This window comes from Drosophila mauritiana, chromosome X (genome assembly GCF_004382145.1).
Source record: "Drosophila mauritiana strain mau12 chromosome X, ASM438214v1, whole genome shotgun sequence".
Taxonomy (NCBI): domain Eukaryota; kingdom Metazoa; phylum Arthropoda; class Insecta; order Diptera; family Drosophilidae; genus Drosophila; species Drosophila mauritiana.
This window is the reverse complement of record NC_046672.1, coordinates 10,011,624-10,035,803: the sequence shown is the minus strand read 5'-3', so window position 1 is coordinate 10,035,803 and position 24,180 is coordinate 10,011,624. Positions and strand designations below refer to the sequence as shown.

Sequence of the window (24,180 nt, the reverse complement as noted above, 5' to 3'; positions counted from 1 at the left end):
AGTAAGCCGGTTTTCTCCTTTTTGCATAGAAAATTATGTTTTACACACATAGGTAAATAACTGAAAAATAATGGCTTTAAATATAACTTAAAAAATTCGCTTTTAATTTTTACTTTCCTATGATCAATTTTAATCCACCACAACACAGTGACTCAAATAAGTGTTTACTCACCGCTTGTGACGCACTTGGTGAACTCTTGTGCTCTTGTGGTGGGTTGAATCGGTTGAAGCCAAGGCCAAAGCTCAAAGCTCAAATATTCATGGGTAGCATAAATGCACGAGGAAAGCAAAACGACTGGCAGCAAACCAAATGTTGAGTGTTAGTCGAGTAGAGACCGCTCCTCAAAGTGGGAATGCTCCGAAAAAATAATAAAACGAGGAAAAACACCATTATAAATAAGTCAAATAATTAACGAACGTGAGAAATACAAAAATGCAAACAAATGGCAATCGTGTTGATGTGTAGATATTGAAATTGATATTGACTGTGCAGTAACTTTAATGCAAGCAGTGTGCCCACCGCAATTCCAAATTACGTGCGTGACTTGGTCACACTACCGGAAAATGCATATCTGTCTGGTTGCCGCGAACACTCGCAGCTGGGCATTAATCCTCCCGAGAAGATGACACTAATTGGGCCGCGGTCAACTTTGGTTGTGTTTAGTGTTTTGGGTTCAGTGTTTAGCTTTATGTTTTTAGTGGGCCGCATGTTGGTGCTCAGTGTCAGTTTCGCCTGGCTCTTCGGCCGCAACTGACGACTGTTGATTCCGTGTGGGCTTTTCACCTGTCGAAAGGTGCGAATTAGTATGACACCGCCTCGGCTGAGTCGCTATTTGATGGCAGTGCGTGGTGGGCGCGATGGGGAGCAGCGTAAGTAGGGGGGCGTGGCCTTGAACTGTGTATATATATATATTTATATATAAAGACATATATTTGTAGTTGCGAGCGTGTGTGTGCGTGTGTATAAGAGTGCGAGCTGTAGATATGCATGCTGCAAGTTGTTTTATCCGACCATTTAGCACTTTTCAACTTGCATGTTTAGTGCTTGAGTAGAGGATGACAGTAAAATAATTGCAAATTGAAGTACAATAATGAGAATCGATTGAAACAGTTTGAACATGGCCTTTTTCTCTCCCCCGTCTCTCTCTCTCTCTCTCTCTCTTTCTATTCTTATGGATTTCTTGGATTATTTCTATGTTTCTCATATATTTTATGTTTATTTAACATCTGTTTATACATTTTCTCTGTCATGCTTTCTTCTTTTGATTGAATATATTTTGATGTGTTCTTTATCGTTGATCCATTACCTTGCTTTCTTATTAATTTACTATTATTTCCCTTGTTTGTTAATCATTTTTTAACACTTTCCTTAAATTATATAGACAGCAAGAACTCGCAGACCGACGAAGAGAAGCAGCGCGATCGACAGCGAAACGAGCGCGAGGCGAAAAAGGAAGAGCAGGACGCTATCAACTACAAGGTGAGTGTGTGTGTGTGTGCCTCTCTCTGTCTGCCTTCTCCCTATCTCTTTCTGTCGCGGCCAATTCGGTGTGCGTGTGTGTGTCTACCGCGCGTGCAAACAAATTAACAATTTGATAAAGCCAATGTAATCCCTCAAAAAAAAAAAAGAGAAAAAAAAAGACCAAGAAAAATTATAAAAAAAGTATAGATAAGAAAAGAAAGCAAATCCAAATGAAGCAGTAATTGAAAATGCAACAGCAATAATAACGATGGCCATGCGATAATCCATTAAACCTGATAGTAAGAATGCACTTTGCGACAATTGCATGCAAACAGCGCGACAAGGAGCAACGCGAGGCCCGTCTGCTGGACTTTGAGATACGCCGCCAGCAGAAGCGGGACGAGCAGCAGCAGCAGCGTCAGCAGCAGCAGCAACTGCAGCAGCACCGCGAGCAGCAGCATCAGCAGCACCAGCAGCAGCGCGAGCATCTGCAGCAGCAGCATCGCGATCAGCAGCAGTCCAGCGAGAAAAGTCCGCCCACCTCGTCCAGCGCAGCCGCCGCCCACCAGACACATCCCCATTCGCAGCAGCAGCAGCAGCAGCAGCGGCAGCACTTGCATCTGCAGCAACAGCATCTGCAGCAGCAGCAACAGCAGCAGCAACAACAGTCAACGGGCAGCGGCAGCAGCAACACACCCGTGACCCCAAAGTTGCAGACACCTCCCCCCGATCGATCGCTGCCCCCCGCCTTCCGGAGTCGCTCCATCGAGCGGGAGATCTTCTACGAACGGAAGCGATTCTCGCAGCCGGAAACCGGCGAGATCAAGGTTTTCCATCACTAACCACCACTAAAATCCCCCACTGCCTCAACCCTTTTTAGAACCCACGTCCACCCATCCATACCATTCGCACCTGCCAGCTGCAACTTTTCCATGACCGGAAGGTGGACAAAAGAGCCTGTTAAAGCTTTAAAACTTCTGCTATTGGCATGAATTTTATTTATTTTATAGATTTAGTTCAATTGAATTTATTTATAAATGTTTTTGATAAGCTATCTTCATTTATGATTGGGTGATTGCATTTCTTTTAAATAAACGTTATAGTTTTCCTTGTAGCTTAAGAAACTCAAGGAACCCCCCTATCTTAGATCCTTTGAAACACCGCTTTTGTCCACCTTTTCAATGATGAGCCGTTTAGCTAAATATACTTTCTTTGGGAACTCACTTTGCACAGGAGCTCGATAGTACGACATCATCATCCTCCACGCAGCAGACCTTCCCTGGCAGCGCAGTCGGGGCGGGCAGAGCAGCGGCAGCAGCGGTACCTGGAAGCGGGACAGCGGTAGCGGTTGCAGTAGCAGGAGCGGGAGCGGGACAATCGGCGACATTGGCGGGGCCGCCGGCAACGGCCGCAGCTGCCACAGCTGCGATCATACCGATTCTGCCGCTCGGCGTTGCAACGCTGCGCGATGATTCCACCGAATCCGAGCAGTCCGTGACCTGTGCGCACAACCAGCTCGATGCCTACCACCGCATCATGTGAGTACTATCTAACTAGCCACAAAGTATATGTATTATAATTATAAGAGTGATATAAAATCCAACTACACTGTACACCACACCAACCAGTTTTATAGACAAAGCAAAAATCCCTTGCCATGCTATGCATAAGTCAAAAATTGTCCGAGGCAGCCATTGTCCAACTTTGAAGTCCTTTGTTCTTACAAAATTCTTGTGTGGCCTGATTTCGCACTCCAAAATCAATGAAAGCCAGACGAACATCACATACAAAGTGTACCGTAATAAAAGAGCGTATTAAATTTGATCATCATCGTGTAAAATGTCCCCATTCCTATGAAATTTAACTGAATATGGTTCATTGACGGGATTGTCGGCGTGGAAAGGCAGTAAATAAAGCGATAAGGGTATCACTCTATTAAACCGATTTTATGGCTCGATTTTATGTGCTGAAGAATGCAAAATCATGAACTCTATGAAAAGTGATTTATTTATTAAAAAATAACACCTGTTTAATATATATTTGCATTTATTTGGTTTGGTATTTAATAAGTAACAATTTTAGCAGAGGAAATGAAAGGAATATTAAAGAAGTAACTTAAATGAACTCGAACTGTTTTCCCAGAAAATTTTAATGTATCCTCTGGCGCATCTTATTAAGTGTTCTCGGTAAAAGTGTGCAATTATACAGAATCGGATTATTTGCATTTTCCTTACATTGTTTGAACTGCGTTTCGCGGCACTAAGTCAGGCCACCTTTTTTATTTTCTTCTTGTACCTCTTTCAGAAGCTTTTCCCTCGTCAAAGTTAAATGAGTGATTTTCGTGCCACAATTGTTTTTATGACTCATACAATTAAATAACAACAAAGGGGCATTCACAGAAACTTTTTGCAAAATGTTCGAAACAAATCTGAGTAGTGCACTTAACCCTGATAAGTATGCTACGAAAGTTGCATGTAGAATCCGTGTAAGTGGCATGTAAAAAGCGAGGCATATCAAGTATACGCCATGTAATACAGCAGGCAGTTGCATTTGCATGCTACAGATGGCGCCCACGTGCAGTGGGCGAGGTGCATCACAAAAAAATGCATTTCAAATGAAATCTGTGTTAGCAATTCCATACTACACAATACTATACAATACTATACAATATTTCAATTAACTAAATTGAATATATATGTTAAAAACCAAAAAGAAAAGTGAAAGCCTATAAATAAATCATGAAATCCAGGCTAACTTTTAATTGAAATTCTGCAGTAACTTGATTTAAACGCCGCGGCTTCTATTCTAACGTAATTACTATGCGAGCACTTTGCGCTCCTTAAACTTGATGGGAAAATTAGCAAATAACATGCTTCTGCGTTGGCCTCAAATTAAAATGGTTAATTTTTCATTAAGGCCAAGTCATTAATCGACCTGCAAGGTAAAACCCACCAGCGCACAGGTGCATTTCCGAGCGTTTGTAGCCAGGAGAACCGGGGTTTTATTATATTTGATTTGGCACAGCCTGCAGTCTGCAGTCCGCTGTTCCGGCAATCGGATCGAAATTGAGGCATTTAACCGGAACATCATCCTACATTTATGTGCAAAAGCGAAATCCGAAACGCAATCAATTGCCGTGAGTAAGTGCCTTTTAATTGCTACGGGTTTCTGCGAATTAATTTTGCTTGCCGAGCGCAAAGTGTAATTTAATATTCCCATGCAGTTAGATTCATATTTTATATGGCCCACATAACGCGTCTGTGCATTTAAACACTTATATCCATTGAAAGCTGACCGGGGTATTTGTTATGGCCTTTGGCAAGTGACTTCTTTGCACTTATCCATTATTCATTATTACTCCGGCGCCATTTGTGCAATATTTGGATTCGTTCCAGCCCGGTTACCAGGCCAATGCATTAGCCGCAGTCCTTGGCCATTTATTTCGATCAAAAAAGGGTGGCTTATAATGGGGCATTGAGAGTGTTTCGATGCACTTTTATTAAAAGCTAGCTTCCGTCACAAAAGGTTTTCGAATCAGTGTTTAGATATTTTTTTATTTAAGAAGCTAAGTCCGGAATGAAAAATCCTTTATTTTATAAAAATCAACTTATATTTATTTTAGCTTTGTTATTTAAAAAGAATTGTTTTGTTATACGTGGGCCTTTTTAAAATATACTCTTTCTGCTTATGATTCACTACACGAATTTGGTTGCACTCAAAGTGAATTTATATTGCCTACTTAAGCGGGCAGCCAGTTACTCTGGAGTCTGTGGTCCTGAGGAACTTTAAAGATGAGTACTTATAGGGTATTTATGTGTGAGCGAAAAACATATATATGCACGTGTGTGCAGCATATAAACGAGAGTACATACATATATGCATTTTACCAGAAGGAAAGGCCATGTAGGCCCCAGAGCATAAGCCGAAAAGGCAATCTCGTAAAAAACACGCATTTCCATCCATCTGTAGTACTACTACAAGCACACACACACACACGAATGCAGGACACAGAAACACACTCCACTCACACCAACACACATATACACCCGCAAGATTCCAACACACACACACGCATAAGCACACTGGCTTTTCCACACTCCCACTTGGAGAATAAAGAAACATGCCGGGCCAATTTGCAACCGCAAAAGAAGAATACTATAGGGAAGGGTACTAAAGAGATAGGGAAAACCAGAAGAAGCAGAGCAAAGGACCGAGTGATAGAGAGTAAGGATATGGGGCACGTAGAGAGGGGGCGGCGGGAATGGCGGCTTTTTTGAAACGGGGACACGTGCGTTTTGGGCCAAAATTCACCACAAAAACAGAGAGCAGCCGAAAAAAGCTCCGCTGCTCGCAAAATTGCGCGCGCTGGCTCTCCCTCTCCCTGTCCCTCTTTTCTCTGATGGCATCTGTTTCCCTAGTGTTTAAAAATTCAAATGCTAGCTGAAGCGCCTTAATAATTAAGAGAACATTGTCTTTTGAAAATTTTCTCATTAATATAGAGATACACTTGCACGTACATTTAAATGAAAGAACGAAGGGTTTTTAATACTAAATTACGATTAATATTTCCTTGTAGGGTATTTCGTTGTCGACCTTGTGGCTCACGCTTTATTCTCGTTTTGTTGTTTCTCTGCTGTTTCCTTCGGTTTGCAAATAACACGTGCATTTGTCGTATCTGCCGCCCACCCAGCGCCGACCGCCCATCGTCCTTCACCACCCACCAGTCCGCCCAACCGCCCACCTCCCAAAAAGTGTCGCTTCGCTCTTTCGCCTCGCTCTGCGTTCTCTCGCTGTCTCTTTCGCCAATTTTCCTATGCCATCTGAGCTGCCAGCCATTACTAGCCACAAACTAGCTAAGTACTCGACTAAAAATTAAATACACAATTCAAATACAAGTTGAGTAACAGATAGTACAGAATTCATTTAAATATAAATAATTTTTGAATAATTTTATTCCGGCACAATAGCAAAGAAAAGTTAGTTTTTTTTATTAATCTTTTTCACTTACTTTAATTTCCTTCTTTTCGATATTCGCCAAATAGCCAACTTTTTCAGCTCTGTTTGCCAAGTTAGCTAGCTGCCTTTGCCTTGGTCACTGTTTTGCCATTTGGCTTTCGGCTGGCTGGTTCGCCAGTTTCGTCTGTTTTGCCAGTTTGCATTTTCCGATTTCGGCAGCGAGGCCGAAAAAAGTCGTGTATGTTGCTCGGCGATTGCGGATTGAGATAGTGAGAAAGTGAGCAAGTGAGCGAATGGCCGAATGGGCGAATGAACAACTGAGCGAATGAGCAGTGGAAGTTCTGGTCTTCATTGCGGTGTTACGTGTTTCGCGTGTCAGACGCTTCGGTTCGCGTTGCGCGCGTTCCGTTGTCGGCGACCATTTGGGCGAGATTATTTAATAACAATTTATAAATAATTGTAAAACGAGCGCAACAAAGCGAAACAGAAACAGAACAAAATCGAAGACCAAATCGAAGTGCGAAAATTGCCCATTTTGTTTGTTACCAATTTTTTTCCAAGTTTTGTTTGTTTGGTGCCAAAAAGTACAAGAAATAACGTATTCGTAATACAATAATGCGCTGCGGCACATAAAAAACATGCTTATATGTAAATCTTGGCTGTCTAAAATGTTGGTGCGGATCAGCGGGGGGAGTGACTGAGGGGGGGAGAAGGAGAAAGAAAGTTGTAGCAACTATATTGTTGCGTTTGCCTTTAGCAGTACCGTTACATGTGCTGGCTCGTGTAAACATTACCGTTACATACGGCAGCCATATTGCTGATGCACTCATAACGCATACGCAATGTGGAACCAACTTCCGGCTAAGCAGCATTAGCTTTCTTTGGAGATTTTGAAGTGCATTTCAAAACTCCCAATATTTACACTAAGTGATTGTGAGCGTTCTCGGATTTCTGTATCGTATTGTAAGCTTAAATTTCATGTTGTTCTTTAAGTAAGCGAACAAATATCCGAAATTCCTAAAAAGGAAGCCCAATTATGACACGTTTTCCTGTGATGAAGCCTTAAATATAGCTCTTGTATATATAGATATCTATTGAATATTTTGAAAAGGCATCTCTGCATTGTAGTCAGACTTGGCTTACTTCTCTCCACTTGGCCAACACAGATACACACAGACACAGAGGATACCGTTATAAACAAAAGGCAGGCTAACATCTGTGCCAAAGCATTTCCCATTTGCCCATGTGTGTTTTTGGTGCTACTGTTTGTGCGGCATCTGGATGAACATATGCACATACATATATGCGAGTGTATGTCAATGCTCTAATTTTCCAACTGCCTATTCTTGGGGGAAATCCCACTCAAAAAAATAGTGCGGAATGTCCACAGTAATTCTGGGAATCAGGGAATGCCCGGAAAAATTAAACACACACAAAAACTGGTTCGATAACTCCGCGTTTCGCGACTTTAATGTCGTGTGAATTGCATTCGATTCGGTGGCACAAACAAAGCAACAGCAACAGGAAAAAATTGTGTTTAGTAAGTAATTATCCAGTCACGCCATTGCTCCTGTTTTTTTTTTCGGCTGTATGTGTGCGGTAGGTTCAGCTTGTATCGATAAGACCGCTACAACAAAAATGAAAATCTAGAAGCAACTACAGTAAAATGAGCCTAAGACAAACACCTTATAGTACTCAAGCATGTTACTTTGTATATATTTTATTTAGAGAACTAAAACACATAATTTTGCTTTTGAAATTGAAGTCAAATTCTGCCAAAAGCGCAAGACAAACCATTTTAGATTTTTAGGTATTTACAATATACAATATAGTTAAAGAAAAAATGATCCATTTTTAGTGAAGTCAGTATAGCATTCGAAACTTTTTAGCTTATTTCTTATAAGTTCGACTGTAGTCCCTTTTTTTTATAGAAGTATAAAAATTGCTAATGGTGCAGTGGGAAATGGTTATGGGTAACATCCTTGCCTTGCCTTGCCCCTGGGTTTCGGGGCTAACCTTGTTGATTCAAACTCGATTCGGCTTGACTCCGCCTCCCTGGCCCTGATGGGAATATAATGCAGCCAAGATTTGGCCAAGGGGTGGTGGATTCGAGGGCTTGGGGTCCCACCCACGAGGGACTTTGACTTTGGATTGTGTGAGAAATGTAATTCCAATATGACATGCCACGTGTCACCCGATCTGGCCGCTGATATGGGATATGGGATATAGGATATGGAAAATGGAAATTGGGAAATTGGGAAATTGCATAAGCTAGTGTGGTCAGGGGCTTAAGATATGCACACACACATGAAAGCTTAACACTGATTGTGGCTTTTAATAATTGAATTTAATGCCATTTAATCCGAGCTTAATCCGTACTCAATTTTAATTAAACTTCTTGAGATCAAGGACTTTTTGTTCGTCAATTATTTAACTTGCATAAAAGACATTGGTATGGGAATTTTAAATGCAAATACTTTACACGACTTTAAATAGAGCAAAGAGTCGTTTAGGAAATATTCTTGAATTGAATCTTCAGAATGTTTAAATATCCCCCGAAAGTATATTTCACTTATTTAAGTATATTTTTACATCTAAAACACGCATTGCTTTCTTGCCCTTTGTCGGCAAACATGAAGTGTGGCAAGGGGTATATCCGGTTCGGTATCCTGCTTTCTGTTTCCGGAAAAGGCATCATTCTCCTCTCTAATCGATTATCGAATGCTTTATGCACTTTCCCGAAATTCCGCATTACATATATCAGCACACACACACACACACATATGCACACTCACAGTAGGCCGGTCAACGCGTCAGTGGGTCACGGTTCTCTGTCCCGCTCTCTCTCCTTCTCTGGGGAAAGCCGAAAAACGAGAAAGAGAGAGAGGAAGAGAGATGGAGAGAGTGTGAGCGGGGAAAGTGAAGGGGCAATGGGGAAAATGGAGAGAGAGCCAGAGAGGAATGCGGCATATCGACCGGTGTTGGTGTCACGCCATGCTGCGGTTGTTCAAAAACACAAGAAAACGCTACAACAATAATAAAAAATAAAATAGGGGAAAAAAAGAGGAAAACACACAAACACATGCATAACGTATATGCACATGTGTGTATTATATATTTATTTTATTATTTGCACTTTTGGCTACGTGCTGTGTGCCAAAAAGGCGGAATACCAAAGCAATTTGTTGTTTTTGCCAGCCTATGGCATGTCCTTTGAGACACACACACACATACACACGCAGACACAGGCGAGGAAAAGCCCACTCACACACACACACAGTGAGACATGCATGTAGTTGCAGTTGCAGTCAAGGTTGCCTGCTGTGGATGATGTTGCAGCTAGAAAGTAGCAGCCAAGTGGCTCAAATTGGATTTTTCCTCATGTCGCCGCCTCTCAGTTTTCCACGGCCCCACACATTTTCCACCGCCCTTGCTTGCCCCCTTTTATGTGGCTCACATAATTAGGAACCAGAAGCTGACACCGTAAACCAGTTGTCTTTTGTGGCTGCCATAAGCTTGTAAACAGCTTAGAGACGCCTGGCCTTCGGCTGAAACTATACAAAAAAAAGGAAAAGAAGACAAAAAAAAACAACAAAAAACCAAACAGAAAATGGAAAATGGGAAAAAACACATTTTCCAATTCGTGCACGAGTCAAGGTCGCCGCAACACAAAATGCCAGGCAGAAAGCGGCAAAAGATAATCGCCAATGATGCGATTTTAAGTGCAGACAGCCAAGTGTCAGCAGAAATCAAACCGAAAGGGTTAAAGGAAAACATATCACAGGAAAAGCCAGAGGAAAAATCGAAAAAACAAATGAAAGCTACAGAGCCATGAGAACTGATTTGGTTTGACACACGTGTGATGGCCAAAAGGCAAGCTGATGAAACGAAATGGCAATAAATGCATTTCCCATGTTTCCATTCCATTCGCGCAGAAAAAACCAAGCTCTCCCAGTCGAAATGATTGCACGCCATGCCAATTTTGAAGCATTAAAAATGCATTTAAATGTCAATGTTAGGTATTCCTTTATTGACTATTCACTGTAATTGTTCTATTGTATTCCATATTTTATACTCCGAAAGCTTGAGTGCATTTGGTTACCTTAATTGGCAGTGAGCACAATCTAGTTGCTATCTACTACTTTCTATATAGATCTATATAGATTTCATAGCTTGCCTTCGCCTTCAAACTTTGAAACTAGGCTCATGAGAATTAACCCATGCCAAATCACTTTTGCAATTAGTATCTGATATGTGTTTTCTCGATGGCTAATCCCCATTTAGCCCATCAGTTTTGAGTGCTATCCGATAAGCTTTGACACTTACCACCCACTTGGCGAGTAATCGAGGATAACAAGGATAATAAGGATAACGAGAATATGTAAAGAATATGACAGGCTTCGCTCCACTGCGGCCCACAGAGAACCGCCTGTATATCTAGGTATATGCCCATACTTCTATTTATTTTTGTATGTGCTCAGTCAACGTGGTCATTGTGGCCTAGAAATGGCAAACTTTGGAGCTGTCTCTCAAAATTGATCCCTGGCGAGTAGGCTGTACTGTACCTTACTATCAGTCTAGTTCTCTCCACTTACACTTGGAATAAAACTCGGAAAATACAATAAAAAAACGCCGTTTTTCCGTAGTAAAAAATATAATATATTATTTATTAAATAAATTTGCTAGACATATAGCAGACAGCTATACAAAAAAACAGGAATAAGCTACAAATTTCGACGAAAAATTCGCAAAATGAAATTCCAACCCTGTTGGCCAGTGTAATCAAGCCCTTGTCACTTGTGCCCTGAATTTAGCTACCTGTGGAGGTGTCAGTTTTATTGTGTAAAGCGTTGCATAAACGTCAAAAGTTAGTTTGAGACAAGGAAAGGGAAATGCAGGGGAAAAGCGAGTGCAAATTGTGCCTTGTTATTGTTTTTGTTCTCTTCTTCTTCGTCTTCTTCTTGTTGTTGTGGTGTCAAATACACCGGTCGTGGTGAAAAGCGCCCTCTCTCTCTCTTTCTCTCTTGTTCGCTGCACCGCATTGTCCCCTCTCGCTTTTTCGTTTTCCCAGAGGAAAATAATGCATTTTCCAAATTGATCAAGCTAATGAAGACGGAAAAGCTGTCTGAAGCGATTCTGAATCATTGTCAAGGTTAATCTATAATTAAACTTTGATAGTGGGAAATCAAAAAGAACAGACATCAATACATCTGGGGATATAGATAGATTTGTATCTGTGCTTTGACACGAGGCGGATTAAATGAACCAGGGGCGAGCTAAAATTAACAGCCATCAGATATCTATTTATGTTTTCGGACATTTGGGTTTTATGCAAAGTGTTACCTCAAAGTAAGAAACTTTCCAAAAAAAATCAGTAACTATAAAAAACAAACCACAAGGAATGGCCGTTTATCATCGCTTTTTTTGCATATTTAATACTAATATTTTCGGTTTGATCGTATTGGAATTCCCTATTTAGTCTCAATATGTATATACTATGTATATACAATATAAGATTTTGCTAACAAGTCGGCAGGTGGTTCCATTTATCAGCCAATTGCACCTGAAATTTACGGTCTCGATTCTCTCGCCAGTTTGCCTTTTTTTCTCTGAGTGTGGTGAAAAGCTCTTTTCTTTCGCACAGTCTCAGTCTCTCTCTTTCTCTGTAGAAAATGTTGTTTATTTTTGCCTTGTTTCGGCTTCTTAATTATTGTGACAAAAGTTTTGGCAAAGTTTCGATCAATTTTTTTTTGTATTTTTTGGCACACAGATTCATGTGATAAGAATACGTTTTCCCATTTCTATAGCAGAATAAATATCTTCAATAGCGACAAACAAATAAACATTTATTGGACTGGACTTTGCCTTAAAAGTATGCTTTTTAGAAAACAAAATCCCATGTGATTTGTAGTCCAGTCTAAGTAGCAAGATACAACTAAAATCAACCAAAACAAATGCAGAAGTGAAATGGAAATATCTGTACTTGAAGCAAACAAAACAATTTCTGTGGTTATATAAAATACTTTGAAATTATGATAAACTTTCAAAGTAATCATATCATTGAAAATAGTAAATATGCGAAAGCAAAAACAAACTCAAGTAACCTAAAAGATGAAGGTATAATTCTAGAGAAACTACAAAAACTAAAAAATAGGTGTTGAAAATACTACGTACAACTTAACAAAACTATAAACTCTTAACTACAAAAATAAATATTTATATTTAACAAGTAGCTGAATCAATAGCAGACATTTTAAATGTCAAAGCAAACTTCAATTAAAATTGCAAAAGAAAACCACACAAATATAAATAAAACCTTGCAGCTATTAAAATTGAAATCAAATGCCTAAATAAATAATAGAAGAAATTCCAATAAACACGCAGTAGCTAAATAAATATGAATTATGTGCAAACCTAGGATAAACAATGGCGTCCAATAGTATCTAATAAAAATATAAATAGAAAACGTAGGCAAGCAAAATAACAACACAAGTGAAAGTAAACTTTGATAAATATTAAAATTTAGTCAAATCATAACAAAAGCAGTCGAACTATAAGCACAATGTCTATGGCATTATGCAATTTAAATGGTGACGGCTCGGCGGCGCAGTCGACGTCGCAGTCGCAGTCGCCGGCAGCAACCGCCGCAGCAGCTCCGTTGCTGTCTCACTCGCACTCGCACACGCTACAGCAGGAGAGTACGCCGCTGCTCTTGGGACACGAGCGGAGCGGCAGCGCTGCGGCAGAGGGCAGCGGCGGCGGTGACGTCACAGACGGAGCGGTAACTTCCATTGAAATGCCCACTGTTGTTGCCGACGATACCGGTGTACCGCCGCTGCCTCTGCCTGTGCCGCAGTCGACGCCGCAGCCGCTGCTTATGGCTCTGCCCGCCAATTTAAACTTCATAACGGGACCCACGACTCAGCAATTGATGATCGGTAATGGCGCCATGGGCGTAATTCCCTCGACCAATGACAGCAACAATAACAACAACAACAATGTGGACAATACTAGCGACGAATCGAACCCGGTCACCATTTACAGGTATAAACAAAGGTCAAAGGTCCTGGAATCCCCAAAAAAATGGTTAGACTAAAACAAAGTTTAGATAATTAGACGCTAGAAGAGAATGGTATTCTTTCTAAGTTGATATTCATTGACAGTTGACGAATTCTGGCCAACGAGTCGTATACGTGATATCTCTAAAATGTAACTAAACGGTAGAAAGGTTTAATTTAGGTAACTAGTCATTCCAAAAACTGTATACAAATAATTATACACAGTAAAATAACAGTTAAAAAGAGCCAAAAAGCAACTCTTCGTAATCAGAATACAGGGCGTATACGTAACATTGTAACAGTGCGTATACGCAATGTGATTACATTGCGTATACGTAATATGAATATAAAATTTCTACAAAAATTGATGCTTACCATAAATTAGTCGACTCTATGCAGATTCCCGCAAACTATTGATATAATACTAATCCGATTTTTCGAAATTATTTTCCATTTCAGGTGCCGGGCTCCCATTGCGTCACTCGACTGTATGGAGGAGTTCAGTGGTACGGGCGGTCATCTTGATTTCGGTATCAAATTTCTCACTATCATATAGGCTTATCATTTATGTTGTTTACTGTCGATTGTTTCGACTTTTTCGATTGTTTTCGATTGCCTGCCTCTGCATGCTACCACATACAAGCAAGTATCGCTTGCTTCAAAATAGCCCAAGTAAATGAAACATATACCTACATATGTATAGCGTATTGTACAAAATGAGCATTTAACTAAAGCACCCACCCACCCACCGCAATCCTCGTAGTTCAGCTGTTGGTAATTGTTGGTTTTGTTTAGCGAATTAAGGCGAGCGCGTTGGAGTGCTCTGTTCCATCGAATTCGGGGCCAAAACATGCAATTGAAGTTGTAATTTATTTTATTCAGTTTGTAAGGTAAAACAACACCACCCACACGAACCACCTGTCACAATCACGCAATCAAAAAAAAAATAAACAAACAAAAAAAAGAAAGCAAAAGAAAACACGCACCGGACGCACGCACTTTTTATGAGGGGGATAGTGGAAAACCGGGAGAGAACAGGAAAAACCAACGGAAAAATGTCACTTTTGTTTATTCATGTTCATTGCATGCCGCGCTCTTTTTTTTACATTTTCATATACACTTTCCTTCAGGGCAGTTCCATTAGCTGATTGAAAACCATATATCATATGCCCATTTCACTTTTTATTTCGCAAAAAGAATTTACCACCAGGGCCATTTGGAATAGTACTGAAATATTCAAGAGACAGTTGGGCGATGGATATTTTTAAAAGTGCTGTAGCTTTTGTTATACGTTTTTAAGTTCTATGACTCCCGGGAAGAGTATTGGCACTTCGTTAGCCTGATTTAGCCAGCTGTTTATTGTGGAATTGCGTTTGTGTTGTTACTGTTCTCGTTGCTGTTCGTTTTTGCACGTTTCCCGGCACTTTGAAAGCCCCTCCTTTAACCGAAAACCAAAAAAAAAAAGGTTTCTCACTAAACGGAACGCGCATACTTTTTCCCGAAACGAATTGTTTCATTTCCATGCCGGCACCTGAACACACTCGACCATTTCGAATCCTGGAAATCCGACCGTGATGACCGTTTATTTGGGCATTCCGCTGCGAGCAGGTCGTTCGATCAGTTTGGGCTCCAATCCGGCGTTACCACTGCGCCATGGATCCACACCGACGCCGGGGCTGCGGTACAAGAATCTGGGCAAGAGCGGGCTGCGTATCTCGAATGTGGGATTGGGTACCTGGCCGGTCTTCTCGCCAGGCGTGAGCGATGACCAGGCGGAGGCAATCCTTAAGCTGGCCATCGAGAGCGGAATCAATCTGTTCGACATCTCGGAGGCGCACTCGGAGACGGAGATCGGCAAGATACTGCAGCGGGCGGGCTGGAAGAGGACCGCCTATGTCATCACCACGAAGGTCTACTGGAGCACCAAGTAAGTTGGCACTGCAAAATATTTTTGTATATTTATATATTTTGTATAGTTAGCTTTCTACTGATTCTCTGATTAATCTCTTTTTTAAAGTCCACAAATCGTTAAATGAACATGTATATCTAATTTGTCATTTTACTTGACCTTCTTTACAAAGTGATTAATTTCTGCAACTATTTCGTAGGTCGGAGGAACGGGGTCTCTCCCGGAAACACATCATCGAATGTGTTCGAGCCAGTTTGCAGCGATTGCAGCTGCAGTACATCGATATCGTCATCATCCACAAGGCAGATCCCATGTGTCCCATGGAGGGTAAGTTATCCAAACGAAATGGCACCTGTGGAAGATTCGAAAATTCAAATTTGTACCTAAAATCGCCACAAATGTTGCACATTTTGTAAACTCCTTTTCATTTCCTTGCCAGAAGTGGTGCGCGCCATGAGCTACGTGATACAGCAGGGCTGGGCAATGTACTGGGGCACCGCTCGATGGAGCCAGGTGGAGATCATGGAGGCCTACACCAACTGCCGCCAGTTTAACTGCATCACGCCCATTGTGGAGCAGTCCGAGTACCACATGTTCTGCCGCGAAAAGTGCGAGCTCTACCTGCCGGAGATGTACAACAAGATCGGAGTGGGCCTCATGGCCTGGGGTCCACTCTCAATGGCCCTCAGCGACACCCAGAATGGGGACAAGCTTTTCCTGCCCAAGGGCTCCTTCAAGACGAAGAGCTTCTCCTGGACCGAGGACGAGATCAATCGTAATGTAAGTGCCGAATATTACTAATGGACAGCTTCAATTATTATGATTTTGACCTTCAAAAATATATTTAATGTTGGCTAGAATCCGTTTTCCCAGATTTCGGTCTTAAAATAATCAGTTTTTTTGCCACAACATTAAAAATAATTGTCTTAATATGGAATGTTATACCTCGTTGAGCTCGTAATTAAATTTCTAATCAAACTGTGTTCAAAAATGCGAATTCTATTTTTTGACCATTTTTTGCAAATTTTGATGATGTTACCCCTTTCCAAAAATGCGAAAATTGACCCAAAAATTAATTTTCCTAAATTCTTCAAAAAGTGAAACGGATTGTTAGCACTGGTAATTAGCTCGTCAAAACAGTTATTCTTTCGTCTATATGACTATTTTCACCGAAGTTATGACGAAAATTCCGTTTGTAAATATCAAGTTTTTGGCAAAAGCCGTATTTCCAAATTTCGGTCATCAAATAATCCGTTTTTTGGCCACAACTTTAAAAATAATAGCCTGAATATGGAATGTTATACCTCGTTGAGCTCGTAATTAAATTTCCAATCAAACTGTGTTCAAAAATGCGAATTCTAATTTTTGACCATTTTTTGCAAATTTTGATGATGTTACCCCTTACAAAAAATGCGAAAATTGACCCAAAAATTAATTGTTCAAAATCCGTCAAAAAGTGATGGGGGTGTTTAGCATTGGTTAATAGCTGCTCAAAACAGGTATTATTTTTTAAATATGTCTTTTTTTTGTCAAGTTATGATACAAATTCCATTCGTAATATTACAGGCCGCTCTGTCGCCGCAGGGCAGTTGGGGTAAGGACCGGATCGATGAGGGTCGTCGCCACTGCGACCGCCTCCGCGACCTTGCCGCCCTCGCCGAGAAGCTGGGCTGCAGCCCCACCCAATTGTCGATCGCCTGGTCGCTGAAACATGAGCCAGTGCAATGCCTGTTGCTGGGCGCCACATCGGCGGAGCAGCTGCACCAGAGTCTGCAGTCGTTGCAGGTGAATATACGAACATACATAATCATAATCATAAGACAAAGAATAGATAAAATAGTGAGGCCTTCAGAAAGTAGCTTGAGATCGTTAGATATCTTAAGATTTGTTCAGATGTTTGACCATCCTGATATTGCAGCTGCTGCCACGACTCTCCTCGAGCGTTATGCTGGAGCTGGAAAGGATATTGGAAAACAAGCCGGTGCGGCCGCCGATGATCTCGACCTTGGCGCTCCGGTGACAATCAGCGTGCCCGCAGGGGCCGCTCAGCCTGAGCGGAGGCGGACCCTGCGGCGCCGATTCGCCCAAGCACGAGGATGAGGCCTTCATCGAGGAGGTGGACGCTGCCAAGGACGCTGCCAAGCAAGGCTTCTGCCTCATCCAGTGACAAAAGGAGTCCTTAGATAACGATAATAAATTTTTGAAAGTGATTAGCAGTAAAACTAGCCTAAGTAGCAATACCATGACGACAACAATAAGCAAGCAGGAGCAGCAGCAGCAGCAACATCTCCAGCCTCAGCAGTATGTGCAACTACAGCAGGAACATTTGGTGGCCAGCGGCAGCACCAGCGATTCGGCAGCTGTTCCCATCGCAGCTGAACTCCAGTTCGACTCCCTGAATAACAATAGCAACAACAACAATAATAATACCAATGGCAGTCCGGAACAGGCACTGCCCTCCAGCGATGATCGCCAGAAACGTCGCTCCCTGCTCAACTTCAAGTCCCTGGACTTTCATCTAAAGTCCCTGTACAGTGGCCTACGGAGTAACTCAGGCACAACTCCACCCAGCCAACCGAATAGCTCCGTTCCGGCGGTGGATCAACCGCAGCGTAGGATGCCCTACTTGCGGGTGGAGAGTGTGGATCCCGAGGAGCCGAGAGGATCAGTTCTGCCAGGACATTCGCCCAGCTTTCTGTCACCCTACAGTGGCGTTGGCGGTGGAGCCGGAAACCTGCAGTTGCCCTCAACCGATGGAGGCACCATCAGGAGATCCTCAACATCCGACATTGTCAATTGCAGGCGGGGAGGGGGAGCAGGGGGATCGGGACAGGACAACAGGAGGCCGAGCACATCGGATTTGCTCAGGAAGGCAAGGGAACGGAAGGGCAGTGAGGCCAGGATGGGCAGAAGTGCCTCCCACAGTGGGCTAACCAGGGGCGGACCCGGCGGAGGAGGTGGTGGCCTGGGCGGAAGACGAACCAGCATGGCCTTCTAAAAAAAAAAAATAATAGTGAAAAAAAACTATGGAAAACAAAACTTATGCAATGAGGGATGGCGAAAAAAACTGTTGATCAAATCTGAATCAGAAATAGGCTGACAAAATGGCGCTTATGAATTTTTATCTAGTGAAAAGAAAATTTAAAGAAAAAACAAGAAAAAAATAACAATAATAGAGCAGCTATTAAGGAACGACTTTTTTGTGGATCTATTATCATTATGATTATTATATGGTTACTACAATTGCGCCTCGAAAGAACTAAAGTTAGTAGATAAATTAAAGCAAGTAATGAACAGAAACATAACATTTCATCTCTCTTAAACTCTGTATCTCTCTCTCTCTCTCCCCCCTCCCGGCAAATTTAATATATATATAAATACATATATATTTAAAGAACCCCCAACTTTTATGACAATATTAGAACCTAACTATCGTGTACTATCGTTAACTATCGCCTGGCAAAAGCTCTAAAACTAACCTGCGTTCCAACCCAAAAACCAACAATGATTCAAGATCGATCCATTATATCACCGCACTGTGAGAGTTCATATCAAGCGAGAAGGATAAAGCATGGAGGATAAAGGATGAAGGATGAAGGATACCCAAATATGTACTATGCTATGGGATAGTGTCTTTTTCATTAATCGATTAGTAGACTTAACGAGTGTTAAACGATTGTTAACGATTGACTTGAGGCGAGGCGCTGAAAATGGGGAGCGAGTAGCGTCAAAGATTACGAAACGAAACAGCAATGGAGTGCTCGTCGTATGAATAAATTTTAGCTAAACTAATGAACAAATAAATGAGTATAAATAAAAACTCAAATGGAAAACAAAGAAACAATTCAAATCAAATCTTATTAAATAGACATTACTAGCATTATGTAGTTAATTAAATAACAATTCAAGCGAAATTTTTTTAAATCAACAAACGAAAAACAAAGCAAATGCCTTTCATAACAGCAACAACAACAACAACAAATTTATATTTTAAATATATGCAGTATATATATAGATATACACACACACATATGTGAAAATAACGAAAGCGATGAAATAAAACAAAGCAGCAACAAATTGTTATTAATTAATTGTAGTCCATTATCCCGATGGCCCATATCCCATATTTCATATAAGTGAAAGAAACACCAATATAGCAATATGTAGGATATACATATAGAGGAGTTCCCGAACACCCTCCCGAATACCATGTATTTTATCATCATTATCGAGTACATATATAAAGTCTTTCTCACATACGGACTGTGATTTCATATAAAAGTAAACGTAAAAGTAAAAGTAAACAATTAATTATTATATCTAACCTAATGTAATTAAAGGCTAAGTTCATTCGAAAGATCTTACAGATACACACACACACACCTACACACACACACACACACACATTGCCCCAAAAAACGCGCATGTATGTAATTTGAGGATCTGTTAAAGAAGCAGAAGCATAGCAATAGCAATTTTCAAATCGAATGGCATTATATACTGATACTCTACAATTAATTAACCAAATGCGATTGCCTTAATAAAGAATAATGAATTAAAACATTGGATCTAATCAGATCGTATCGGATCGGATCGGATATAACCCAGTCGGGGGCCGGTTTCCTCAAACTTCAGTTCCAGATCGGAATACATTATATACACGCATCCATTCGCATATATATTCCCCGCACTGTTGCTTGAGAAATCGCCCCGCTCAGAGAAATACAATATATATGATACATACATATATTGGTTTAGCTCCATCGGATCACTCAGAATAAATATATATATATAGGGAATACTTCTATATACGAGAGTAATTGCATTTTTTAGTAAGTAGTTAATCCGTCCTCAACAAACGGCCAACCAAAAAAGCAACAAGTTATTGCGATCGGGCGCTGCTCAGTTGATAACCCATAGCAAAATTTCCAAAATTTTGAAAAAAAAATACGAAAACAATTTGAAAATATTTCAAAGCTTATCTTTAGATCATTTTCAACCTTTTCAATTGCAAAGCATTGTGATGATTAGAGTTTGTTATTTGGAGGTTGTGATATTAATTGAAAAATTGCTGAAAAAATCAAATACATATCTGCAAATGGGCGAATTATGTTACGTTGATACATTTTTATGTGTTGAGCTCACTAAAATTCAAACTAAGCGTTATTGAGCAGTATCCTTAGCAATATGAGCCATTAGGTTGAGCAATTAACTTGATTTCTTACTGCATATTTAGTTATATAGCTACAAGTTAATTATGTATAAACATAACTAGAATGTATATTTCGTTATTTAGGGCTTGAAGGGAGCTTATACCTTTAAAGCTCCTGTAATTTAAATTGAAAGTCACTATGCTGAACGGGTAATCAATTAATAAGCAGCGCCTGTCGATAGATCCAATCATCAATTGTGGCCAAGCCCCCTGAAAAGTAAAACAAACAAAAAACAGCCACGTCGTGTGAACCGGAAAGCAATAATTCAAAATGCTGCTGAAAAACAGTTCGACTAACAAATTGATGTACATAAGATCACAAGCAAAGTAAAGAAGAAGCACATACACGCAGTTGCATTATGAGATTAATTTTAGTCTGTTGTTATCGCAATTATTATCACGATTATTATGATTACGATTATTATTAACACGTAGCTAGTTAAATCGAATGAGAATCAGCAATTTATCTGCCTAAGCCTGAAAGAAACCACAATTACACTCACACCCACACTCATGCCGTGAAAGTTTTACACATACACACACACACACACTCACTTACATATACACTGACAAAATGATGAAAAAAAAGGAAATGCTAATGCAGCAAACAAAAGCAAAAATGTAACGGAAAGTATTAAGGAGCGGGAAAGTGTAGAGTTTAAATCTAGAAAACAAAAATTTACTTTACATCAAACCAGAAATATTTATAACAATTGCAATAACTAACAAACGAGAAGCGATATAATGGAAGCGTATATATAATAATATATCTTAAAATTATTTTCTTATCGAAACTGGCAATAATAAATATTAATATAAACTTAAACAACTAAATAATTATACTATACACGCGCGAGAACTTTGTAAGTTAACTTTGCATAGATGACACATTTTGGATCGAATTACACTGAAAGAAAGGCTCGCACACACGCCAAGCGTTTACACTCACACACCCACACCCACACACACACAAACGCAGACAGTCGCGCAGGAAGTTCGATCATCATTTACCGTTAATGCACCAGTGTACACACACCTACACAAAAGAAATCAGCTTTACTTTAGATTTTCGATAATTAATTGCAGGGTTGTCGCCTAGGGTTGCTTAGAAATCGATGGGAAAATCCAATTCAGACGCTTGCATATAGGCGTAGATAAGAAAATATATACAAAGTACATACATAAACAAGCAATATCGCAATAGCGCTCGTATTATTTCGCTAAGTTACTAGAAAACCGAATAATAAATAACAGACAAACCTCTTTGATTACCGTACGTATAAAATGCAAGAAATGCAAATTCGCGAATGCGCGATGGATGATGAGGGCAAATTGTTTACACTTCACTTTTAAAGCCACATTTAATACTAATATTTCGAAAAGCTAATTAAAATAGGTTATAACAATAACGAACAACAACAAGAACAAGTGGAAGAACAACAACAAGAACAAACAATGAACAGCAAAAAAACAACACAGCTAAAATACTGAAAAATTATATAAAAATACAAACTCTTATCTTTCAACCAAATAAATCGGTGTTTTTCATTACTTAACTCGCATCTTACAGGTATTTTTTATGTTTGTGCTGATTCCAATTGAGAAGTTTCTAATTTTCAGTGGAAATTAACAATGGTTTTGAGGATATTGAGTTCAATACTCCAAAGCCCATCCATTCTGAAGAAATTACAAAACGACACATGTATTCGAAATACCGCTCTGTCATCACAATGTGTGTCGGTATGTAAAAAAGCCATCGCCTGCGGAATTTTGGTCAAAAAACATTTCAATCGACACATTTAAACAGATATGACATATCGTAAACCACATTTTTGGATTGCATAACTCGATTTCGGACCACTGCCCATTGATTAGTTGGCGACTATTTGCACACACCACGTCAAATCGAGCGCATTATGGTAATTCCCCAATTCCATTCAGATTCCGATTCGGAGAGCCCCGGTCTCTGGGAACCCGGCCTGCCCCAACACAAGATGCTGTGACACCCAGCGTATAAACAACATTTCACGTCCCACTGTGCGCAAAACAACAACAGATAGTTGTTCACAATCCAATCGCTTCAAAATGCACAGTGGAACGTCAAAAGATTGGTCAAAACTTTGGTCAAATCAACAATGGACATATAAACCGAAATATTACTTGTATTTATTAATATCTAAGTAATATATATCAATTCATAGGAATGTTTTATGATTTATTTAATGAAACGTTTAACACCAGGCATTTAAAGTTATGTATTCCGGCTATTGCCCATAAGCATTTGGGCCATTAAAAAATGTTTAAGCAAATGCATGCACTTAATTACTCTTTTACTTTCGATCATAATCTTGCAGTTTTCGGACCGAAAACGAAGTATTTGTAACCATCCATTAGTCAGCTTAGTCTATGGTCAATTAATTTCGTTGGATCTGCAGAAGTTCAACAAAGTTTTGGTTACTTTTTTTTGAACTGCAACTGATATTAAAAACGAAAACTAAAAAACCGTGCTGGCAACGGGTCATCGGCGAATTGGGCGGAGGGCCGAGTGGGAAAGAGATGGAATATGTGGGCTGCGCATGCGCAACAGCGCGCATTAAATAATTTATACAAAAATGCACAGAAAATTAACAAATTTGAAAACGCTGTTGCATGATATAATAATCCGGCTGCCTGGGATTCCGAGATGCCAATCCACACGAGCACAGCCACTGGCCCTTCCCAGCCCAAAATTTCTGTTGCAATACAAGCACATACACTGGGCGAAAAGTGGGTCAACGTTTCTACGCTTTAAAAGTATGATGGAAATAGAAAAAAACGAAGTTTGTAAGGTAATCGAGCATCGTATAGAATAGTTAATATAGTTATTGAATTATCTGTACTGATTTTTATAATTATAGTGAAAAACAAACACTATCTAAACGCCATTGATCGAAATGATAAATTGCGAACAACAGATTTTAGTTTGTCAGCCGAGTTTGTTTTCAGTGTAAGCGGCGAACCGTTCAAATCGATAATCGTATGCAAAAAGCCGGTCAGTCGGTTGCGGTGACTTGACCTACGGACGCACCTCGTCTCGGGACCGGAGCGCATCTGCTTAAGCTTTAACTGGTTAAATAGTGTTATCCGCTTGAATTTGTTATTGTTATTATGTTAGTGCTATTGTTATTGTTTTTGTTTATGCGTTTTCATCGCTTGTCCGTCGGCGATTTGTTTTTGTTGCATATGATTTGGGCAGTTTGAGAAATAGATGAAAAAACAGGGTGCCTTTTTTTCATTTCATATTGAGCCATAAATACTGGACTTTAATGTAGGTTATTTCCATTTTACTCGTAGTCCTACGGAAGAAGACCCAAAACTAGTTAAAAAATCTGTAAAAAATTGTTCATTTAGTTCCAAACATCAATGGACTAACATTCAATGTACAAATTGTTTTATTAATTATCTACGAAAGATCATAAATTTATCTTTTACGCACTTTCCATGATACACATTTCCCATACCTCACAGCAAGCACCCTGTGCCGCCCCTCGGAGATCTCAGGTGAATTTCGAGAGCAACATGGTTTTCGGTGGTCTTAGGTTAG

At 40.2% G+C, this 24,180-nt stretch overlaps 2 protein-coding genes across 5 annotated transcripts; both read left to right on the top strand.

Moving 5' to 3' along the window:
* Window positions 1-345: 345 nt before the first annotated feature.
* LOC117147548 (voltage-gated potassium channel subunit beta-2-like) lies at window positions 346-24,177 on the top strand. 4 transcript variants are annotated; one of them, XM_033314487.1, is made up of 10 exons: window positions 367-870; window positions 1,383-1,480; window positions 1,798-2,289; window positions 2,696-3,000; window positions 13,936-14,006; window positions 15,085-15,403; window positions 15,585-15,712; window positions 15,828-16,165; window positions 16,952-17,170; window positions 17,304-17,420. In XM_033314487.1, the coding sequence occupies exons 1-10, from the start codon at window positions 807-809 to the stop codon at window positions 17,403-17,405; spliced, it is 2,136 nt and encodes a 711-aa protein (XP_033170378.1). In that variant the 5' UTR covers window positions 367-806; the 3' UTR covers window positions 17,406-17,420. The 4 variants fall into 4 exon arrangements, with proteins under 4 accessions (XP_033170380.1, XP_033170378.1, XP_033170377.1 ...); XM_033314486.1 differs by having other exon boundaries at window positions 15,825-16,165; XM_033314488.1 differs by lacking the exons at window positions 367-870; window positions 1,383-1,480; window positions 1,798-2,289; window positions 2,696-3,000 and adding exons at window positions 6,787-6,935; window positions 12,226-13,462 and having other exon boundaries at window positions 13,936-13,982.
* Window positions 17,608-19,371, top strand: LOC117147550 (neurogenic protein mastermind-like). Its single transcript, XM_033314491.1, has one exon. It carries the CDS (start codon window positions 17,628-17,630, stop codon window positions 18,381-18,383), a length of 756 nt encoding a protein of 251 aa, XP_033170382.1. The 5' UTR covers window positions 17,608-17,627; the 3' UTR covers window positions 18,384-19,371.
* Window positions 24,178-24,180: the final 3 nt, after the last annotated feature.